The sequence below is a fragment of the Phoca vitulina genome, unplaced genomic scaffold (genome assembly GCF_004348235.1).
Source record: "Phoca vitulina isolate PV1807 unplaced genomic scaffold, GSC_HSeal_1.0 scaffold3, whole genome shotgun sequence".
NCBI classification, from domain to species: domain Eukaryota; kingdom Metazoa; phylum Chordata; class Mammalia; order Carnivora; family Phocidae; genus Phoca; species Phoca vitulina.
In genome coordinates this window covers 65,884,442-65,904,332 of record NW_022589706.1, presented here as the reverse complement: position 1 = coordinate 65,904,332, position 19,891 = coordinate 65,884,442, and the positions used below count along the sequence as shown (strand labels likewise).

The 19,891-nt window shown below is 36.0% G+C and overlaps 1 protein-coding gene across 3 annotated transcripts; it reads right to left on the bottom strand.

Moving 5' to 3' along the window:
- Positions 1–3,486: 3,486 nt before the first annotated feature.
- On the bottom strand, positions 3,487–19,452 carry IBSP (integrin binding sialoprotein). 3 transcript variants are annotated; one of them, XM_032400769.1, is made up of 7 exons: positions 19,127–19,452; positions 16,228–16,295; positions 16,084–16,134; positions 15,911–15,988; positions 11,734–11,796; positions 6,814–6,984; positions 3,487–6,238 (listed from the first exon to the last, which is right to left on the bottom strand). In XM_032400769.1, exons 2-7 carry the CDS (start codon positions 16,279–16,281, stop codon positions 5,699–5,701), a joined length of 957 nt encoding a protein of 318 aa, XP_032256660.1. In that variant the 5' UTR covers positions 16,282–16,295; positions 19,127–19,452; the 3' UTR covers positions 3,487–5,698. The 3 variants fall into 3 exon arrangements, with proteins under 3 accessions (XP_032256660.1, XP_032256663.1, XP_032256661.1); XM_032400772.1 differs by having other exon boundaries at positions 6,814–6,981; XM_032400770.1 differs by lacking the exon at positions 19,127–19,452 and having other exon boundaries at positions 16,228–16,328.
- Between the last annotated feature and the right edge of the window lie 439 nt (positions 19,453–19,891).

Sequence of the window (19,891 nt, the reverse complement as noted above, 5' to 3'; positions counted from 1 at the left end):
GCTGTCAGATCCAAAGTTGTGCAGAAGTAGTTTCCATGCCTTGATGTAGAGAAGTGACAGTGTCACATTGCTGAAGAGCTTGTAGAATGGGGGATATCATTGGAACCGTTTTTGGAGAATACAGTATGCCTGAGTCAATTTCTGATAACAGTGCAGGTGTTGAGCATTTAAAATGCATTCAATTCGGAATGTTTGGTATACCTGTATTAGTGAGGATTCTCCAGAGAAACAGGACCAGTAAGAGATACGTATATATATATCCATATGTATGTGAGCCCATATATATACATATATATACACACACACATACACACACACACACACACACATACACACACACACATATATTTCCATATAGGCTCACATGATTATGGAGGCTGAGAAGTCCCACAGTTTGCCATCTGCAACCTGGAGACCTAGGAAAGCCAGTGATGTAAATCCAGTCTGAGTCAGAAGGCCTGAAAACCAGGGGAACAGATGGCATAAAACCCACTCTAAGGGCAGGAGCAGACAGATGTCCTCGTTCAAGCAGCCAGGTAGGAAGCAAAAGCTGCAAATTCTTTCTTCTACCTTTTGTTCTATTTTGGTCCTCAATGGGTTGGATGATGCCTAATCCATTGAGGACAATCTACCAAGTCCACATATTCACATGCTGATCTCATTGAGTATTACTTAGAAATAATGTTTCATTTGGACACCCCTGTTTACTCAGAATTAACCATCACTGTACTGGATTTGATGATGACCCATTCTATACAGCATAAGTAATGGTTTATGTTGTGCAGTTAATTTTACATTACTATACTGTCCTACAGCTAGAATCAATATCCAGCTTTTCCTACCTGGCTAAGGGGTTAGACATAGCTGATCATCTCTGTCACAAAATCTCCAAAGATAGTGTAGTGAAAAAAATCATCTTTAAATATTATTTATCAAAGGTAATACTTCTTGATGTATTTAGAGCCAGGACATGTCAGAAGCATTTTATTAAGTAGCTGAACAAAGGAGACAATTCACAGATTGCTGTATCAAACACCAGAAATTTTACTGAATTTTTAAAGTAGAGTTTGAAATAAAGGGCCAAACTTCAAGTTAAAAAAAAAAAAAGATAGTGAATTCATTAATAGTTTGTTTATAGCCTAAGTTATTAAACAGCAGCTAAATTTTAAAATTAAACAGTTCTTCCTGGTTATCACCTTATATAATCATCTAAAATAGGAGTCAGCAATCTATGGGCTGTGGACCAAATCTGTTCCGTCACCACAAATAAAGTTTTTTTGGAACACAGCCATGTCTGTTTGTTCACATACATCTATGTCTGCTGTCGCCACAGTGACAGATTGGAGTGGTTGTGACAGAAACCGTATGGCCTGCACACCAAAAATGCTTACTAACTGGTCCTTTAAAAAGTTTACTGACTTCTGCTTTACAGAAAAGTTTGATGACCCCTGACTAAAATAGTGGAGGTTAAATTTGTATTTTAAAAAGAGAAAAGACAAGTTCTATACACACCAATGCAGGTCTTATCTTTTTGGGACTCTAGGGGCCATAAAATTCAAGGGGGGAAACCTGAGAAAGACCAGAGTAATTTGCATGGGAACTTTTATTCTTAAACCAACAAATCCAGTTAATGAGTTCTTAACCCACTGAATAGTTTAAAGATACAAGGGCAGAAAATATTTACAAATATTTGCACTTGGATAAACATAAGTCTGAGTGATTGCTTCATGGTTTCCCTTTAACTAGTATTGATTCTTTTTTTAAAGTGAGACTCGTATTTCCTGACATTAGATTATCCTTTTCAAAAAAGTGTTTTTACATTTTTCTGCTTTTCTCCCACTTTCATTATTTCTTCTCTTGGTCATTCAGAGGGATTCACTTTGCCTAGAGATAGGCTGGGTTTGTTTTTTGTTTTTCTAATGAAAGGAATCCAAATGGAAAGAAAGTTAAAGTTTGGCTTTTCATTTCAGAAATAGGCTCTTGAAGCTCCTAGAAACAATCATTTTGAAATCAAAGCTTTAGTTTTGTGAAGTGAAAATTTTGCTAAGAGAAGAAAGGGTAGTAGAAAATCAACGGGGTTAGTCATGAAAGAAACAGGGTGTAGAATATATCACGATAGTAAATTGAAAAGGAGGGCAGGGTGATACTTAATGTTCCCCACTGATTAAATATGGGTTACCTGACTGCCAGCCGGAGAGGATATTGATTGTGGTATCATGTTGAAGGAGGTAAGAAGGGCTTGAAATGAGGGGATGGGACCTAGAGTGACCGCAGGGAGAGGGACAGAGTCATCTCTAAGATGCAGCTGCCCTCTGGCCACTCTAATAGCCACAGACCATCCACCCCCACAGTATGGCCTGTGCTGAGAAGACTTTTAGTGCACCATTGCCTGGTGAGGCCCCGCATGTCTGCTGGGGATCATCTTGTAGAAGTAATCCTTCTCATGCCCTGTGACCTTTCTTAGTTTATCCAAACTCCCCTGTGTGACCAGCCTTCTTTACATGATCCAAGAAACTCATAAGCCTCCCAAACTTTGGGATCTGGAAGAGGTGTGTAGGCGAAGAACTCTACTGCCACTTCCTGACAACCTGCCATGTCTCTGTATGGACCACATGGGTGAAGGTTGACTGCAGTCTGACCTGAGGCTTGGCCAAGTACCCTATACTACCTCCTGGAGAAAGGAGTGATAAGCAGCCCGGTGCAGAAATTCTAGAGGCAGTTCCTCTCCCACCTCTCCATCTTCTGGGAGTTGGTCACAAGGCTATTTCTCATCCATCTCCCTGGTTTCAGCTGAGCATAGGACTTTCAACCTCTCCCCCTTTAAGTCTCAACTGCAGATTTCTTTGTCTCTCTACTTAGCCATACATGAGAGCTAGCTCCTTCACAGTGGAATGACCTACTTACCTATGCTGTCTGTCATCTGGCCCCTTTGGCTCAGTGTCATCTTATGGGACCAGAGAGCTGACACCATGCTGATCCTGCTTTTGCTCTCTGTGAAAGTAATAAACTTTGACTCCATTTGAGCTTGTTGTCTCCCTACTGGCTGAATCAGTGGAGTTATGACATGCAAACCTAGCAGCTGCAGTTGAGATCCTCATGGCCCTGTCACGAATCACACTGCCTTTTGGGGAATGCTTGACAAAGTTTTGTCCTATTTCGACAGCAGCATGAAGGGATGTTTTCCTTGTTTACTAACAGTCTCTGTTCTCAAAGAGATCCTTCTTTGATCACCTGAGCATGACATGAAACCTGTAAAATTATATCTTCTTATTAACACCAAAGGGCAAAGAAGTAAAAACATAGTTAGGGTTGCTATATGTACTCTTACCCAAAATTTCCTCTTCTGATTCCCAATTAAATTCACTTATCTTAACAGGGTGACTTTTCTCTATAAAGAAAGAAGCTGTGAGAGATATATGGGGTGTGGACTTTGGAGCAGATTCCTTTCCCCCACTTAACAGCTGCATCATCTCAGGCAAGTTACTAAATGTCTCTGTAACTCATTTCCTTACCTGTAAAATGTAGTGGACTTTTAAGTAATTGTTGAGAATGAGGTAATATATGTAAAATGCTTAGACTAGAACTGGCACACAGTAAATGTGTAATAAACATTAGCTACTATATTAATGAAGATAGTGGTTCTCAAACTTTAAGGTGCACAAGAATCACCTCTCCACTCCCAGTTTCTCATTGAGTAGGTCTTGGGTGGTGCTCCAGAATTTGCATTTCTGATGCTGCTGCTGATCTGACGACTGTTCCCAAGGCCTCAATCTCGTCAAAAGCTTTTGTTTACAAAAGAGGCAGTAGGGCAAGAAAAAAATGTTCCATGAGTTCCCAAAGGACCAGGTAATTATATAACAATCGATGCACCCAGGTGTTAAGATTGAGAAAGGAAGGGGAGTGGAGAGGAGAGAGATGATGATTCTGAGCACCTCATTAACATCTTGGGCTCTGAACAGCAACTACTGTGTACACTCCACATGTAGGAGATGAGGTGATGGGTTCTAGAGGAGGATATTAATTTACTCTCAATAATACCATTATTCAAGCCCATCTAACTCGATAGTTCATGCACTTTGCACAGTATGTAAAAACATATGCCAAGATATGAGAAGACCCTTGCTTTGAAAATATTCTTTAGGGCCCAAGTCATAAAACCTGGCTGGTTCTAAGAAAATTGTGATATAGGACAAAGCTTATTTTTCAGCAGTGTTCTCATCATTAAAGATTTCCTGCTCACTTATGGCTCAACATCCATTACTGATAAATATACACTAATGAATATAGCATAATGGTAAAGAACACAGATTCTAAAACCAGTCTGCCTTTGTTTTACCCTCAGCTTTGCCACTTGTGACCTTGTGCAAGCTGTATATCTCTTTGTGCCTGACTCAGTTCCTTCATCAGTAAAATGGGGGATGACAAAAATACCTACCTGATAGAATTTTGTGAGGATTAAATGAGTTAGTAATCAATGATATTATTAGAATAATTGGGAGAATGTGAATATGATCTGTATATTACAAAATACTATCATAGCAGTGTTTAATTTCTTTAGAATGAGAATGAGAATGGTATTGTGGCTATTTAGGAGAATTTCTTGTTTTTATACTAAATATTGAAGTATTTAGGAGTGAAGCATCCTGATGTCATGATGTCTGCAACCACTCTTTAATGCTGTGCATGTGTGTGGATATGTGAATGTGTGTGTATCTATAAGAATTTTCTACTCCATCCTACACCCTACCCCGCCTAAAACCAAATCAAAAAGGAGTAGGGTTGCCAGATACAAAATAGGATATTCCATTAAATTTGAATTTTAGACAAATAATGAGTGATTTATTTAGTATAAGTATGTCCTAAATAATTCACAGAGGCCAAATAGTGCATGGAGCATACTTATACTAAGAAGTTTTTCATTGTTCATCTGAAATTTAAATTTAACTAGGCATCCTATATTTTTGTGAAATCTGGCAACTCTAATAAAAGCCATTTATTCTCCTGATGTGTGTGGTTGACTGTGCCACAAGCATGTCAAAATCTTAGTTATGTTGATTTATCCATGACAAAATACTTAGAGTTCTTCTGAGTTTTAAACCATAGTGGAAATAAGCTTTTATCCTTTAGCTTTGTTGTCCCCCACTGGATTCATCTTTTTCAATTCTGAATCTCTCTCTCTCTTTTTAAAAATTAGAACATATTTGAAAGATTGCATTTTTATTTGTGATAAAACCCATAGATAGAATATACATAAAGGTCACATAAAAATACATGAAGATGATAATTAAACATAATATACAGTGTTGGATAGGTAGTGTGATTAAAGAACTACACATACTTTGTATATAGTGTCATTAATGTTAATTCTTAGAAGCACTTCTTGCATGAAGAGTTTTAGCAGTATAAACATGTTAAAAATACTATTTATAAAACTACAACCTCAAAACATGTAATTGAACTCAATCTCATGGATTGGTTTAAATGGCCCTGATTTACAATAACCTTTCAATAACATACCAGGGAAAAGCAACAAGAAGCCCATTACTTGCAGAAGCAATTACAGAAAATTATTTTGGAACGGTAGCACCATTCCACATTATAATATGCACATTTGTTATATTTCACCTTCCTGAGTTGAACTTTGAAAATGGTGGCACATGAAATGCCAGAATAGAGGAATTCATCCCAGGCTGGACCTTCACTGATGGTGGTAGTAGTAATCTTGACCATCATAGCCGTCGTAGCTGCGCCCTTTATAGTAGCTGTACTCATCCTCATAGGCTCGGTAATTATCCCCACGAGGTTCCCCATTTTCATTTTCATAGACTTCATATCCATTGTCGTATTCATTAGTGCCTGTTTGTTCGTACTCTCCCTCATATCCGGTGGGGGTAGCTTCCCCAGATGGTCGGGTGGTAGTCCCGTAGAGCTCTGGTGGTGGAGTCGTAGGTTCAAACCCACCATCTGGAGAGGTTGTTGTCTTTGAGCCACCGTTGTCCTGCTTTCCAGCCACTGTGGTTCCTTCTGCGTGGGCTTCAGTGACACTTTCTTCTTCACCTTCTTCTTCTCCATTGTCTCCATCACTGCTGCCATTGCCATTTTCTGCCTCTGTGCTGTTGCTGCTGGTGCCATTTATGCCTTGCCCATTTTCATCCACTTCTGCTTCATTTTCTTCATCTTCCTCTTCTTCTTCATCACTTTCCTCCTCTTTTGTAGCCTTGTGTCCTCTATCCCCAGCCTGTAAGGAAAAGTTTGAAAGAATCCAGATCTAGGTGTAAAAATGTAAAAACCTAAGACCATTCCTTCATTCAACACAGGCTGTACCTAAGGCCTTGTTCTAGATGTATTTTTGAATTGAAGCCAGCTTAACTTACAAAAGAATTGGTGGGTGTTTTAAAAATTCAGAATTAGTACCTTTGGTGGGTGTTTTAAGAATTCAGGACTAGTACCTTTGTCATTGGGTTTTGATGGAGAAAAATGTACTTGATAAATAAGCCTTCTCTGTGGGAGATGCTTCCTATAGCTTTGCTATTCATTTTGTCTGTCTTAGAGTCCTCTTCCCTGAAATACAGTGGCATCTTTCAGGACCTTCTATCCATTGCTAAGATGCTTGTCCTTAGTCTTCTGCTATAATGTAGGAAGTCAGTGTAATAGCATGGCCTGGGAAAAGATCCTTCCTTATTTGTAAACAGGGAAATTGAATCTGCTCTTGGTTTTTCAATTACCTTATAAAACACTCTGTTTGGTGTCAAGATAACCTTAGATTTCAGTGAAGAAATGAAATCGGATTTAACATTTTTGAGGAATGATTACCTTCTTGGGAAGTTGCATTGCAGCTAGACCTATGTACCCTGTTCCAGGTGTGGTCTCCTCTCCATAGCCAGGTGTGGTAGAAAGGGTGGTGTTCTCAGCCTCAGATTCTTCATCTTCGTTTTCATCAGAATTTGCATTCTCCTCATTGTTTTCTTCTTCATTTGAATTCTCCTGGTGAAAATATCCAGAGCAAGGAAAGTTATTTTAGCTGGAAGAGAACTCAAAATCTGTTGGAGTCATGAGCCACAATTGAGAAAAACAGTGTATTCCTCAGCCAGCTCATCACCTAATGCTAACAGTTTTGCTTCCTCTTATGCCATTTGCACTTCTCACTTCTTAAAACTCAACTCAAGGTTACCTCATTCTATTTATCTCACCATATTCTGTTTTTAGACATTTCCATATTCTATTTAATCAATAAAACATGCTTTTGTAATAATTTCAGCATATCTGACTATGTGGTATTTTATCCTAGATGCCTTAGGCTCCTAAAGTCTTATGTACTATTACAACATGGTAGTAAATGGATTCTTACATTTGCTGACAAATCAGCTGAGAGCTTATACCTGTTTTTTTTTAATTTCTCATAGTAGCCTTGTAAGGTAGGATTATTATGCTCTTTAGAAAGGGAAGGTGAGCTCAGAAAAGCTAAATAACTTGCTTAAGGTCTTTTTTTTTTTTTTTAAGATTTTATTTATTTATTTGACAGAGAGAGACACAGTGAGAGAGGGAACACAAGCAGGGAGGAGTGGGAAAGGAAGAAGCAGGCTTCCCGCCGAGCGGGGAGCCCGATGTGGGGCTCAATCCCAGGACCCTGGGACCATGACCTGGGCCAAAAGCAGACGCTTAGTGACTGAGCCACCCAGGCGCCCCTTAAGGTCTTATATGTGATGAAGCTGTATTTTCTAATTTAAAAAGCTGAGCCATTTGTAATGCACTATGATGTTTTTGATGAGGAAGAGGATTTATATGAATGTTCACGCTATGCCTAGGATATTTTTTCCTAAAGGAATTTTTATAGAAATGCCTCTCTTCAAACAAATTGATTGCATGTCTTATTTACTGGCAAAAAGAAGTGAATATTTTTCATATGCTTTCAAGTGTATTTAGACAAAAAACATATTTAATTCAAAAGTCATCTGCCAGCATATAAGCTAGTTCTGTATTGTATGCAGTATTCAGAAAACTTTAGGCATTTGACACACAATCAGTTTTACTGTGCAATGAAGAAACTAAACACTCCAAGAAATTTTTAGTGGTATATAAAGTTATTGCATGAAGATGTTTTAAAAAAATTAACACTCCTCAAATGGAGTGTTATAATGTAATTATAATGAATGGTTATTATAATTTTATTAATATTACTGTAATCTTATTTAACCTTTTGTTCTTGGCCTTTACTCTATGTTGTTAGGCAGTTGTTTGTTAATGGAGTTAGTCTGATGTGATTCATAGCTAATATTAAAAGTCAAGACTTCAAAATATGCATGGATAAAGAAGATGTAATACATATACATATATATACATATACATATATAATGGAATATTATTCAGCCACGAAAAAGAATGAAATCTTGCCATTTGTAATGATGTGGATGGAGCTGGAGAGTATTATGCTAAGTGAAATAAGTCAGAGAAAGACAAATACCATATGATTTCATTCATATGTGGAATTTAAGAAATAAACAAGCAAAGATAAAAAAAAGAAAGAGGCAAACTGAGAAACAAACTCTTAACTATAGAGAACGAACTGATGGTTACAAGAGGGGAGGTGGGTGGGAGGATGGGTTATGTAGGTGATAGGGATTAAGGAGGGCACTTGTGATGAGCACTGGGTGTTGTATGGAAGTGTTGAATCACTATATTGTACAACTGAAACAAATATTACCTTGTATATTAATTAATTGGAATTTAAATAAAAACTTAATCCACAGATTCCAAAACAAAATGTTAGAAGAAAAAAATAAGTTATGTAAAGAATAAAAATAAAAAAATAAAACAAACACAACCCAGATTTAGCCTGCCTTATTACTAAAACAAAGTGACTAAAGAAGAATATGTTTATTTCATCAAATTTGTAAATTCCACTGTTTCAATAAACTCTTGGGACTATTAGAATCCACCCCAAAACAGTCTCTAAGCTAATTGTGACAAATAACCCACAAACACCATGCTGTTTATGTTTTCTCATTTATGCTTTATTCCAACAGACTGAACCTTTCAGGGGAGAAGGAGGAAAGATTCCTAGAATAGAACATACAATTTGGGTCCTGTACTGTCATATTACACATGAAAAACCTGAGATCCAATAAGATAAATAACTTGCATCAGGTCAAATAGACGGTAGTTCATTAGTGGCAGTCATGATTAAAAATCCAAACTCTCAACTCATGAACTTCTGTATTTTCTCCTACAAAGCCCTTTCTTTATTAGATACTTTATTTAAGGATATCCTGTTGCAGTGAACTAAAAAGGAAAACAGATCAGTCTGTTGATGGGTATTAAGCATCAGATATCTTTTTGAATAGAAAAATTAGCAATAATTTTTTTAAAAGTATTATTAACCCATTAGAATGGCTAAAATGACTGAAAGAAACAAGTGTTGGTGAGAATGTGGAGCAACTGATACACTGATAGAGGGAGATCACAGTATATCTGCTTTGGTTGCCTCTACTCAGATTGAACATATGCATACCTTTTGCTTAGAAGTTTTACTTCTAAGTAAAATGGCCTCCAGAAGTAAATGCATATGTTCACCAGAAGGAATACTAGAATGTTCACAATAGCACTCTTTGTTATAGCCCAAACTTGGAAACTACCCAAATGCCGATCAACAGAAGAGTAATACATTGTGGTACATTCAGATCATGAGATACTGACAATGAGAATGAATGATAAATAGTTGTAGAACGATATGGATCAACCGTTGAAGTTGAGAGTGGAAGAGACCACACATAAAAGAATATATGATGTGTGATTCCATTTATACAATACACAAAAATAGGCAAAACCAATATCTGTTAGGACTTAAAAAAGCAGTTGCTCTTGGTGGCTTTGGTTAATGAATGAAATGGAGCACAATGTATGTGCTGCTTTTTGATACGGTGCTGGTTACACTTGTGTGTTCAGTTTCTGAAATTTCAGTGACATCTATACATATGATAATTGTGTTGTGTATATTATATTTAAATAAAAGTTTTTTTTTAAGTGAGGCTGAATAGTTTAGGAGTGGAAAAAAATGATCACCCAATAGAAAACATTCCTAAGCACCCTCTCATTTGAATACAATTCCTGGGGACTCTATGTATTTAACCTGAATTGCCAATGAAATTTTAGGGAAGAAATGGGGAAAAAGGGAGTTCTAGAATCTCTTCAGGAGAGAAGCCTCCAGGTTTATTTATCCACTTTGCTATGATCACTTTTAATGAATGATGTTTGGAGTATTTATTCTCTGAAGTTTTCAAAACCAAACCACCAGGTATTTGTTGGATACCATATATTGTATAAGAAACTGTGCTAGGCAATGTGAGGAGGTGTAAGGACGGTACAGCACTGTTTCTCCCCAAACCAGAGATGAACCCTATGGGCTCTAGTCCTCTGGGTCATGAGAAGTTTGCAGATAAGTTTTGGGAGGATGATTAATGTTCAGAGATTGTTGGCAACGTTTTGAGTGTGTATGATTTCATCATAGTTTTAAAGCAGTCCTAATCTTCCTCCATTCCCAACCACCATCATAACAAATGAAGAACCATTGCCAAAATGTATGTAATCTAATTGGGAAATCTACTGGCAAGGCAATTTTGCGATCACTGTACAGCAAACAGTTGTAGTTAAATGGATTACCTCAGCTTAGTTGTTGTGTTAGATTACTAAGTGGAACTCCGGGTAAAATTCTGTGGGATTTAGTAGGTGGCATTTTTCCTGGTACTGGCTTGATATTCTTATAAGGTCTTCCTTAAGCTATTAGGGTAAATTATAGTACTGGAAATGATACTTTTATGGTTAAAAAAAATCAAACAAATTATTTGTCACTTTTAAAGTTCCCATACCATTTTATTTTCAAGATAGCAGATGTTTATACACGATCCATTTTTGACTGTTGCTGCCCATTCATAAATAGCACTTAAGAATACCTGAATTTAGAAGGTCCCCAAAGCAGTGGATAGCTATAATTGACTATCCAGGAAAAGGTACCTAATTAGTATATTGAGCAAGAGTGTCAGTTATAAACATGTTAGCACAATTTCCAAGATACACAGATGAATTTTAGCCGTGAACTACACTAATTTGTAGTACTATCGAGGACTATGCAGTACTATGTGTAGAATCTGTGGTACCATATAGTGCTGTATACATTTATACACCTTGAGTATTTGCATTTCTGTAAGAACATAAATTTTATTGTTAGACAAAAAGACATAGGAAATTCTCGTTTAAAACAACAACCCTACTTTGTGGGTCAAGAAAGACCAATGAATCAAAATAACATTGTAGAGGATATAGGATTAGCTTTTCATATACTACCCACGTAGTAAATTGAGTTTAAATTCAGTCCTTAAAACAAGTATTGCACTGAGTTTAGGGACTTGTCTTTTATCATCATGTTCTGTCCACCTAAGTGTAGATAATACTCTCTTTTCTTTTTATCAGAATTTACACTTCTTCCACTTATTATGGAGACATTTTTGGTTTTGTGTACCGCTTACAGGTCACTTTAACGTCAAACTGCAATAGTATTTTAAACAGGTCATTTTAGTTGGTTCTAATTTCAATAACATTCCTCTTGTCCAAAATAGAAGACTGTGGGTAGTTGGTAAACTGGCAATGGCTGTTTGCTAAGTCCAGGCTACAGTAGACTAGTTTCCTATTTGTTTTTATGCTGCCTGATTTATTATGAAAAATCCTGCAGAAGTTCCTTACCTCTTCTTCCTCCTCTTCTGAGCTGTCACCATTTCCATCTTCTTCAGATGAGTCACTACTGCTCTAAAAAAAAATGGATATATGTGTGAATTCATAAATATATGAATATCTGTGTACATATATATGTACACAGATGTTCAACACCAAAGGAAATTTCCTGCTGATTGAATTAAGATAAAATATGTACAAATATTTACCCTAATTAGTATTACCATCTTGATTGATTTATTTACTTAGAACAGTTTTCATATGAATCTGAGAAAAAGATATAAGGAGATTGGGAATATATAAAATGAGGTTAGAAAAAGGCATTTTGTAGTGATCAAGATATGAAATGAGATACTCCATTTTCAATACCAAAAACATAGGAAATATGTTGAAACATTTTGTATGTAAAAACTAGAGCAGTGAATCACAGAATTGCTTAACTCTGCAAGAACAAGAGGATTATCTGGTTCAATTTATTTTACAGAGAAGGAATCAAGCCCAGAGCAGCTGTGACTTCTCCAGCCAGTTCAAGGCAAATGAACTAACACATAGATAATATTATTTTATTTTCTTTATAAAATATAAATGAAATGATTAGGCTTATTGTGAAATAAAAGTTACTAAATGATTCTTTTAAATAATGAGTTCCTGCTGAATTTAAATTAGAATTTAACTTGAAATTAGATTTACATATAATTTTTAATATCTTTCAGTCTAATTAAAGCTACTTCATAAAATAAGCCTCTCTGTATATATAAATGAGATTTTATATATATGAGGTAAAAATTATATAAGAGCAAAATTAATTCACTTACTCATTTAGGAGAGTTATAGAGTACCATCCCTCTAAAGAGTTCAATATTGAATGAGAATATATTAAACCGAGGAGTCTGTATATAAAAATATAAGTTAACAAGCTTTGCTACTTTTTAAAAGGAAATATAAGTCTAAACACCTGTTATCAGAGACTTTAAGACGGTGGAGATTTTTCATCTTTCTCCCAATGATAAATTGAATTTTCCTTCTCTTTCTGCAACCACCCCTAATAACACCAGGTAGATAAATGGATATCTGACTTAAGATGCTGTTATTTTCTGCCCTACAAATCTTAGCTTAGATTCTGATGACCTAGTTAAGTACTGTGGGTCTTAGAAAATAGAGCTTCAGAAGAACCTCAGGGTTAGAGATCAGATATGAGGAAACACTCATATTCCAGTCCTACTCAGGGCTGTCCCTGTAGGGCTCATTCTTCAGTGGCCATGCCATCCACCCAAGAAAAGGGAATGCTTGTCCCCTTGAGCCAAGAATAACCTTGGGTGGAAAAGAGAATAATTATACCTGTTCTTCCACTGCCATGACCTTAATGGTTGTGCTTTCCTTAGCTCAGAGGGTGAATAAAGCATGGTATTACATGTAAACTATTTCTATTTGTTAGTTAATAGAGAGGACAGCATATTTTTGCAATGTATTTTGTCTCAGTGGGAATGTTTGAATCTTTTTACAAGCTTCCTCACCCTTAGCTTTCTTGCTGTCCCAACCACATCACTCTTCAGTGTCTGCAGTGAGAACAGTTTTAAAGCTTCATGAAATGCCCTAAAGCCTTGACATTTTTTTTCCTTTCTTTCATTTATGCCAATTTGTAACTAAGACATACTATTCTTCCAGAAGTCAAATACACACACACACACACACACACACACACACATATGTATATATGTTTTACCGTTAACTCCTTTCAACTTCTGTCACTCCCATTTATTCAGTCCCAAAATATGTGTTTCAGGCATTGTTTTGAGAATGAGGGTGGTAGCAAGAGATGAAGTTGGAAACATGGACAGTTTCCCTGTGTCAAGCACTGTGATAGCTGAGATCAGTACGATAAAGGAAATATAAAGATTCTGCCCTCAAAGAATTCACATACAATTCAAATAACATATGATTCCTAAAAGAAGCAATTTCCTTAATTAAAAATGCTTAGGGTATTAGGCTTATTTATGCTTCCATTTCTATAGCCAAGCAGAGAGATAAGCTATAGGTAGACTGTTGATAGCTTTATAATTGATATGACATATTTCATGGAAGTTGGTATTTTAGAAATGATTGTATGTAAAGGTGCCTGGGTGGCTCTCTCGGTTAAGTGGCTAATTCTTGATTTGTGCTTGGGTCATGATCTCAGGGTTATGGAATGGAGCCCCACGTCAGGCTCCATGTTCAGCAGGAATCTGCTTGAGGATTCTCTTTCTCCCTCTCCCCCGCCCTTCCCCCCACTTGTGCGCACTTTCTCTAAAATAAATAGATAAATCTTAAAAAAAAAAAGAAAAGAAAAAAAGAAATGATTATATGTAAACACAGATTTGTTTGAATAAAACATAAATTTCAAAGCCAATACAGTTTAATGAATTTTGGGGTGACAATCTGGGCACCAAATACTTGATAGATTTAAGAGAATAAATAATATAGAGCTGTGGAAAATATGTAAGTAGACATGTAAGGGAAAAAATTCTAGAAATCAAACTTTGTAAAGTAGGAGAATAGATCATCAATACTAGGTCAGACTGTTGGATTGGAGCATATATTTTATTGGATATTTTTAAAATACAACTGTCTTACTAACAAATTCTACATTAGTTGAAATGAATTTGCATATAATTTCTCTAAATATTGTATATTAAAAATCTACTTAAAGATTTTTGAACTTTGAATTTATCATAAGAAAAATATAACCTCTCCTAATATCTTTTCACTATGGATATTTTAATTGGATCACATTTATATGTCTATAAAAATTTATAGATGGAAATAATCTCTATGTGATATTTTTAAAAAATTGAGGAGCTAGCCAGAAATGTAAACTTAGTATCATTTCCATTTAGCTTAAGAAAGAGAATGGGGGTGCCTGGGTGGCTCAGTCAGTTAAGCGTCTGCCTTTGGCTCAGGTCATGGTCCCAGGGTCCTGGGATCAAGCCCCTCATCGGGCTCCCTGCTCGGCGGGAAGCCTGCTTCTCCCTCTCCCACTCCCCCTGCTTGTGTTCCCTCTCTCGCTGTGTCTCTCTCTGTCAAATAAATAAAATAAAAATTTTAAAAAAAGTAAAAAAAAAAAGAGAATGAAGCAAACATTCAAATGAGCACTGTTTATTTGTGGGGTCTGAGGTGTACCAAAGAATGAAGACAATTCTGAAAACCCACAACTCTTGTATCATCTGTGCTCATATTTCTGTGGCCACACACATTCCCCATAATTATTATGGTGCTATAAATACTTTTAAGATTATCATTTCCTATCATTGTATGAGTTAGAAATGGGTTGGCCCAACATATGGTAGGATGCTCTGCCAAGCCACTGTGCTGAGGCATCGTTTTCAGCATCTTGACTGCTTTTAGTGTCTCAGGAGTCCTGGGTCAAATGGTACATAAGTGGTGCCCTGAACCCAAACTGTATAGTAATAAAAATAGCACAATTCTGGTTTGTTGAATATTTTAAACCAACACCACACCCTCAAGTTTTCAAAGGCTTTCTTCACTGGTAACCTAGTAAAAACAGAAATTCTTATTTTTAGTGTTTGTTATTTTCCTTTTTGTTTACAAATTTCAAGGATGTTTTGTTTTTCTCACAAACACTCTCACAATTCACTTCATGAATTTCTCTCTTTCCTCTATCATGCTTGAGCCACGCTTCTGTTATAGTGACCAACACAGGTCAGAGGTTCAGAAAATCTTCAGCAATCACCACTGATTATCAGGAATGTTTTTAAAAAAATGGTCTCTGCTGTTTATGAAGTCAGTTTTTCCCTTACCAATTAAAGGACTGTAAATTATCGGATGTTAACAGCTATATGACAGTATTGACTCAACTATAAAATGACAGTTAGTGACCTTATCACTGACTTAATTGTCAACAACAGATAAAGTTGTCCATTTCGTCAATGCATAGCCAAAATACCCGAACTCTGTACCAAGGTGTTTGCTTTTATTATATCATTCTAGACTGGGCCCAAATGATGTGTATATCTCTGCTTTAAAAGAGGACTTAGGAATAAATTTTATTGTATTGTAGTAAAAACAAACTTTTTGTAGTAAGTCAGTCTTTCTGGTTGACTTTCAGTGAGAATTGAATTTAGATGTTTTGTAGTTAAATTTGATTCCCTTTAAATTATAATGGGTGGGAAAGAAAATTAATTTTTATACTTACCTGAACTGGAAATCGTTTTAGAGGAGGATAAAAGTAGGCATGCTTGTAAAGAGAATATCGTGGCCGGTACTTAAAGACCTGCATAAGCAAAATAAATGATATATTCATGTTTACTATGCAATAAATCTAGAGGAAGTATAGTCAGGCCAAGAAAGTATGCTAAGCATAATTACCCCATTTTCTTCAGAATCCTCTAATTTGGCTCTTCGATGAGTATTTTTCATCTGTTTATAAGAACATTTAATTATTACATACTCTCTCTTTTACATGAAAAGACAAACAAGGAAATAACTATAAGTTTTTAATATTGAACTTACTGAGAAAGCACAGGCCATTCCCAAAATGCTGAGCAAAATTAAAGCAGTCTTCATTTTGGTGATTGCTTCTGGAATTAATGAAGTGGTAAAGTTAATAAATATTAAAACTAGGAGTGTAACTTTTTTTTTTTTTTTTTTTAAGATTTTATCTATCTGACAGAGAGAGATACAGCGAGAGAGGGAACACAAGCAGGGGGAGTGGGAGAGGGAGAAACAGGCCCCCAGCCAAGCAGGGAGCCTGACACGGGGCTCTATCCTAGGACCTTGGGATCATGACCTAAGCCGAAGGCAGACGCCTAACGACTGAGCCACCCACATGCCCCAGAGTGTAACTTTTTTACTCATACTAGAAGATGAAGTATTTGTTTTCATTTCTATCTAGTTAGAGTTTTGACTAATTAAGACCAATTTTATGGCTTTTATTTTAAAATTGTTGCTTTTTTTTTTTTTAAGTGGTAGAAAACTAACTTTACCTGTTTAAGTAATCTTGAGTTCCATATTTGGTTTTACCCTATCTGCTGTGATTTGTCAGTGGCACACCACTTCATTACTGTAAGGGGCTTGAATGCTTGGTGTATTTCACACTGGGGCAAGGAGGCTTCCTAATATCATTGACATAGGAATATCAGCTAAGGAATTGAATTGTTAGTGTAGTTATGTGACCTGTTTTTTTATAATTGAAAACTAAGCAAAAATTGAATACATTTAAATGATTGATTTTATAACAGTGATTCTATAGATATATATTCTATATATTGGTTCTATATGGGTTTTGAACTAAAAGTTTATTTGTAAGATGGAAAATAGGAGCCATTTTCCTATGAATACCTTAGAATACTTTGTATTTTTTTTTCTGTGTATGAAATGATCCATAATATGTGAAATACTGTTCTCATAGCATGTAGCACCAAACAGCCATGTCTAAGAATAACTCTATGAGAAGAGCTCATTAGAGTTTCACCCTGGGATATCAGGGACAAATTTCCTCAAATTAGGTTATTCTGAAGCTCCACTTAAGCTTTCCATCACTAGTGGGGAGACTCACAGGATGGATCAAGGGCTTTTCAGGGTCAGGGCAGTAGTCATCATGGAGACTTCAATTCTATGGAAGAATTGAAGATGGAACTCTCAGAATGGGAGTAGTTCCCAAACAGTCCTGGGGTTTGTGGCCATGCAAAGATTTCACTTCCATATAGATTCCTCATAAATAAAAAAAGAGGGATAGTAGAATCCTATCCTACTTAATTTCATTCTATTTGATAAAATCCTAAAAAATCCTTTTTTTAGATATTTATTTATTTGAGAGAGAGTGAGTGAGAGAGAGAGAGATCACGAATGGGGGAGAGGTAAAGGGAGAAGCAGACTCCCTGCTGAGCAGGGAGTACGATGCGGGACTCGATCCCAGGACCCTGGGATCATGACCTGAGCCGAAGGCAGACACTTAACCAACTGAGCCACCCAGGCACCCGATAAAATCCTATTTTAATAGAGGTTGAATAAACTTAGCTAAAAGCCTACTAATACCGACCTATTTGCACTGACATATATGTTTAACTGAGAGTGTTTAACTGAGAGTGACAGCTTTGGGAACATTTTAGAAGCAGTATGTAGTGATGATGGCAATTTCCCCATAAACACACTTGGAAAAGTAATATTTAAAATGTATGTATGAAACCCATGGCATATACTGTATTCTGAAGTTTGATTTTGCATTTTGTCATGAGCCACAATTTATTGCATCCTTATTGAGTATCTACCACTAAACATTACACAGAGTAATATTTAAGGCCTGGAGAAGGTGTCTTGGGTCCTAAGTCACACTCTTTTTGTGGCAGACTGGGTCTTTTGATTTTGATGCCTACTCACTTCCTCACAGTTCTGTCTACTTTAGTAAAGGTTCTTAATGGCCACACAATGATAAAGAGGCTTTGCCCCTGAAGGGGGCCCATCTGTCTAAGAAGTTTTTATTGCTATTGGGGTGCTTAAAGTAATACTTTGGACTTTGTTACCCATGGTCAAGCTTGCCAGCAAACAGGAAGATTATTGCTCTGCAGCTTTATGAAAAGAGTTGGAATATTTATAATGTCTTAAAGAGCTAAAAACTTAAGTACATGGAACTGTAGAAAGGGTTTTGATTACATAAATTTCTCATAGCAAACCATAAAAACAACTAGATGAAAACGTAGCAGGAATAATATAAAAAGAACCAAGTGATTCATGTAGGCAGCAATTGGCTGCCTACATAAATCTCATTTTATTTACTTTCTGATTCATAAAAAACAAAGACTCTATATTGACTACTACTAACCCAGACGACAATTCAAACATTCTTAAAGGATAGTTTTGAAAATCTAATTACAAGTTTTCATTGGGAAAAGTCTGATAAACTAACAACATTATTTATTTCTTTAGTCATATATATTTTCCCATACTGATTTTAGAGGTACAGGATATCAACACTTTGAAACCGAACATGTTAAAAAGACATTATATATAATTCAAGTATAGATTACGCATAATTTATGGTGAAATCTGCACTCATTGGGGCAGAGTTACAAGTGAAAAATAGTATTTCAGTCAGGTTATCTTGAATACATCAGAATGAGGAAACAAGCAGTTATTTGTGAGGTGGAGAGATAGAAAGTAGGACACAGAATTTTCTAGTTTATGTGCACAATATTAAGAACTTATTTACATGTGTAGGTAAATAAGCTTAACCTTTTGGAAAGAATCTTAACTCTGAGGTACTAGTTTAATGATAAACAAGTGTTAAATTACATAGCCATTCTATACAATTCAATAACATCAACATTAAAATAAAAAATTCAAAGCAGGTCCAGAGTTGTAAAATGTGGAGTGTTCAATTTTAAGAAAATGAAGTCATCATAGTAAATCTTACCCTTTTGCAGTGCTGGAGTGAGGAGACAGTCTCACAGGAGTGAGCGACACAGATTGAATATTTCCTCTGCTCTCTCACTCACTCATTTGCTTGCTGTGACTGGCTATAAACTCTTCTTTGCCTTCTAACAGCCAATCACTGTCATGGGCAAGGTGATGTCAGAATGTGGATTCTCACCAGAAAACCCCCAAACTTCAACACTTTTTCAAGACACAGTCTCAGTTGAATAAACATGAAATGTGGTTCTAGTGCCAAGAGGTTTGCATTGTGGAATTTAATTGAAGGTTTAGATGAAGATGAATAGTTTGAGTTCTGAATATATATAATAATATACTGGATTTGAATTAAAATAAGTAGCAAAAGATTTAACCATTTAAAAATTTTATAATTATACAAGTTTTCACTGTTGAAAGAAAAGGAAACTTATTGTCATAAGATACAATCCTACATTATTTAATTTAGTAAAAAAAGAAATAATAAAGGAAAGGAGCTGATGAACAGTTAATATTTTAATATCAATTATTTTATATTTTTCCTAAAATATGCTTAAGTAACTCATCAATTAAAATTGATATAATTAAAGTGAACACCATCAATTTTGTTCAGATTACCAAACTTGAATTATTGAGCTTTCCACTGAACCAGGACAGTGGAGAGCCCGTGTTCCAGGACATGAAGAGCCAAATATAAGAAAGATCTGGTCCCTGTCCAAAATTTTCACAGTTGTGTAGAGAGACAGACTTATAGCTGTAGGGCACAGCAATG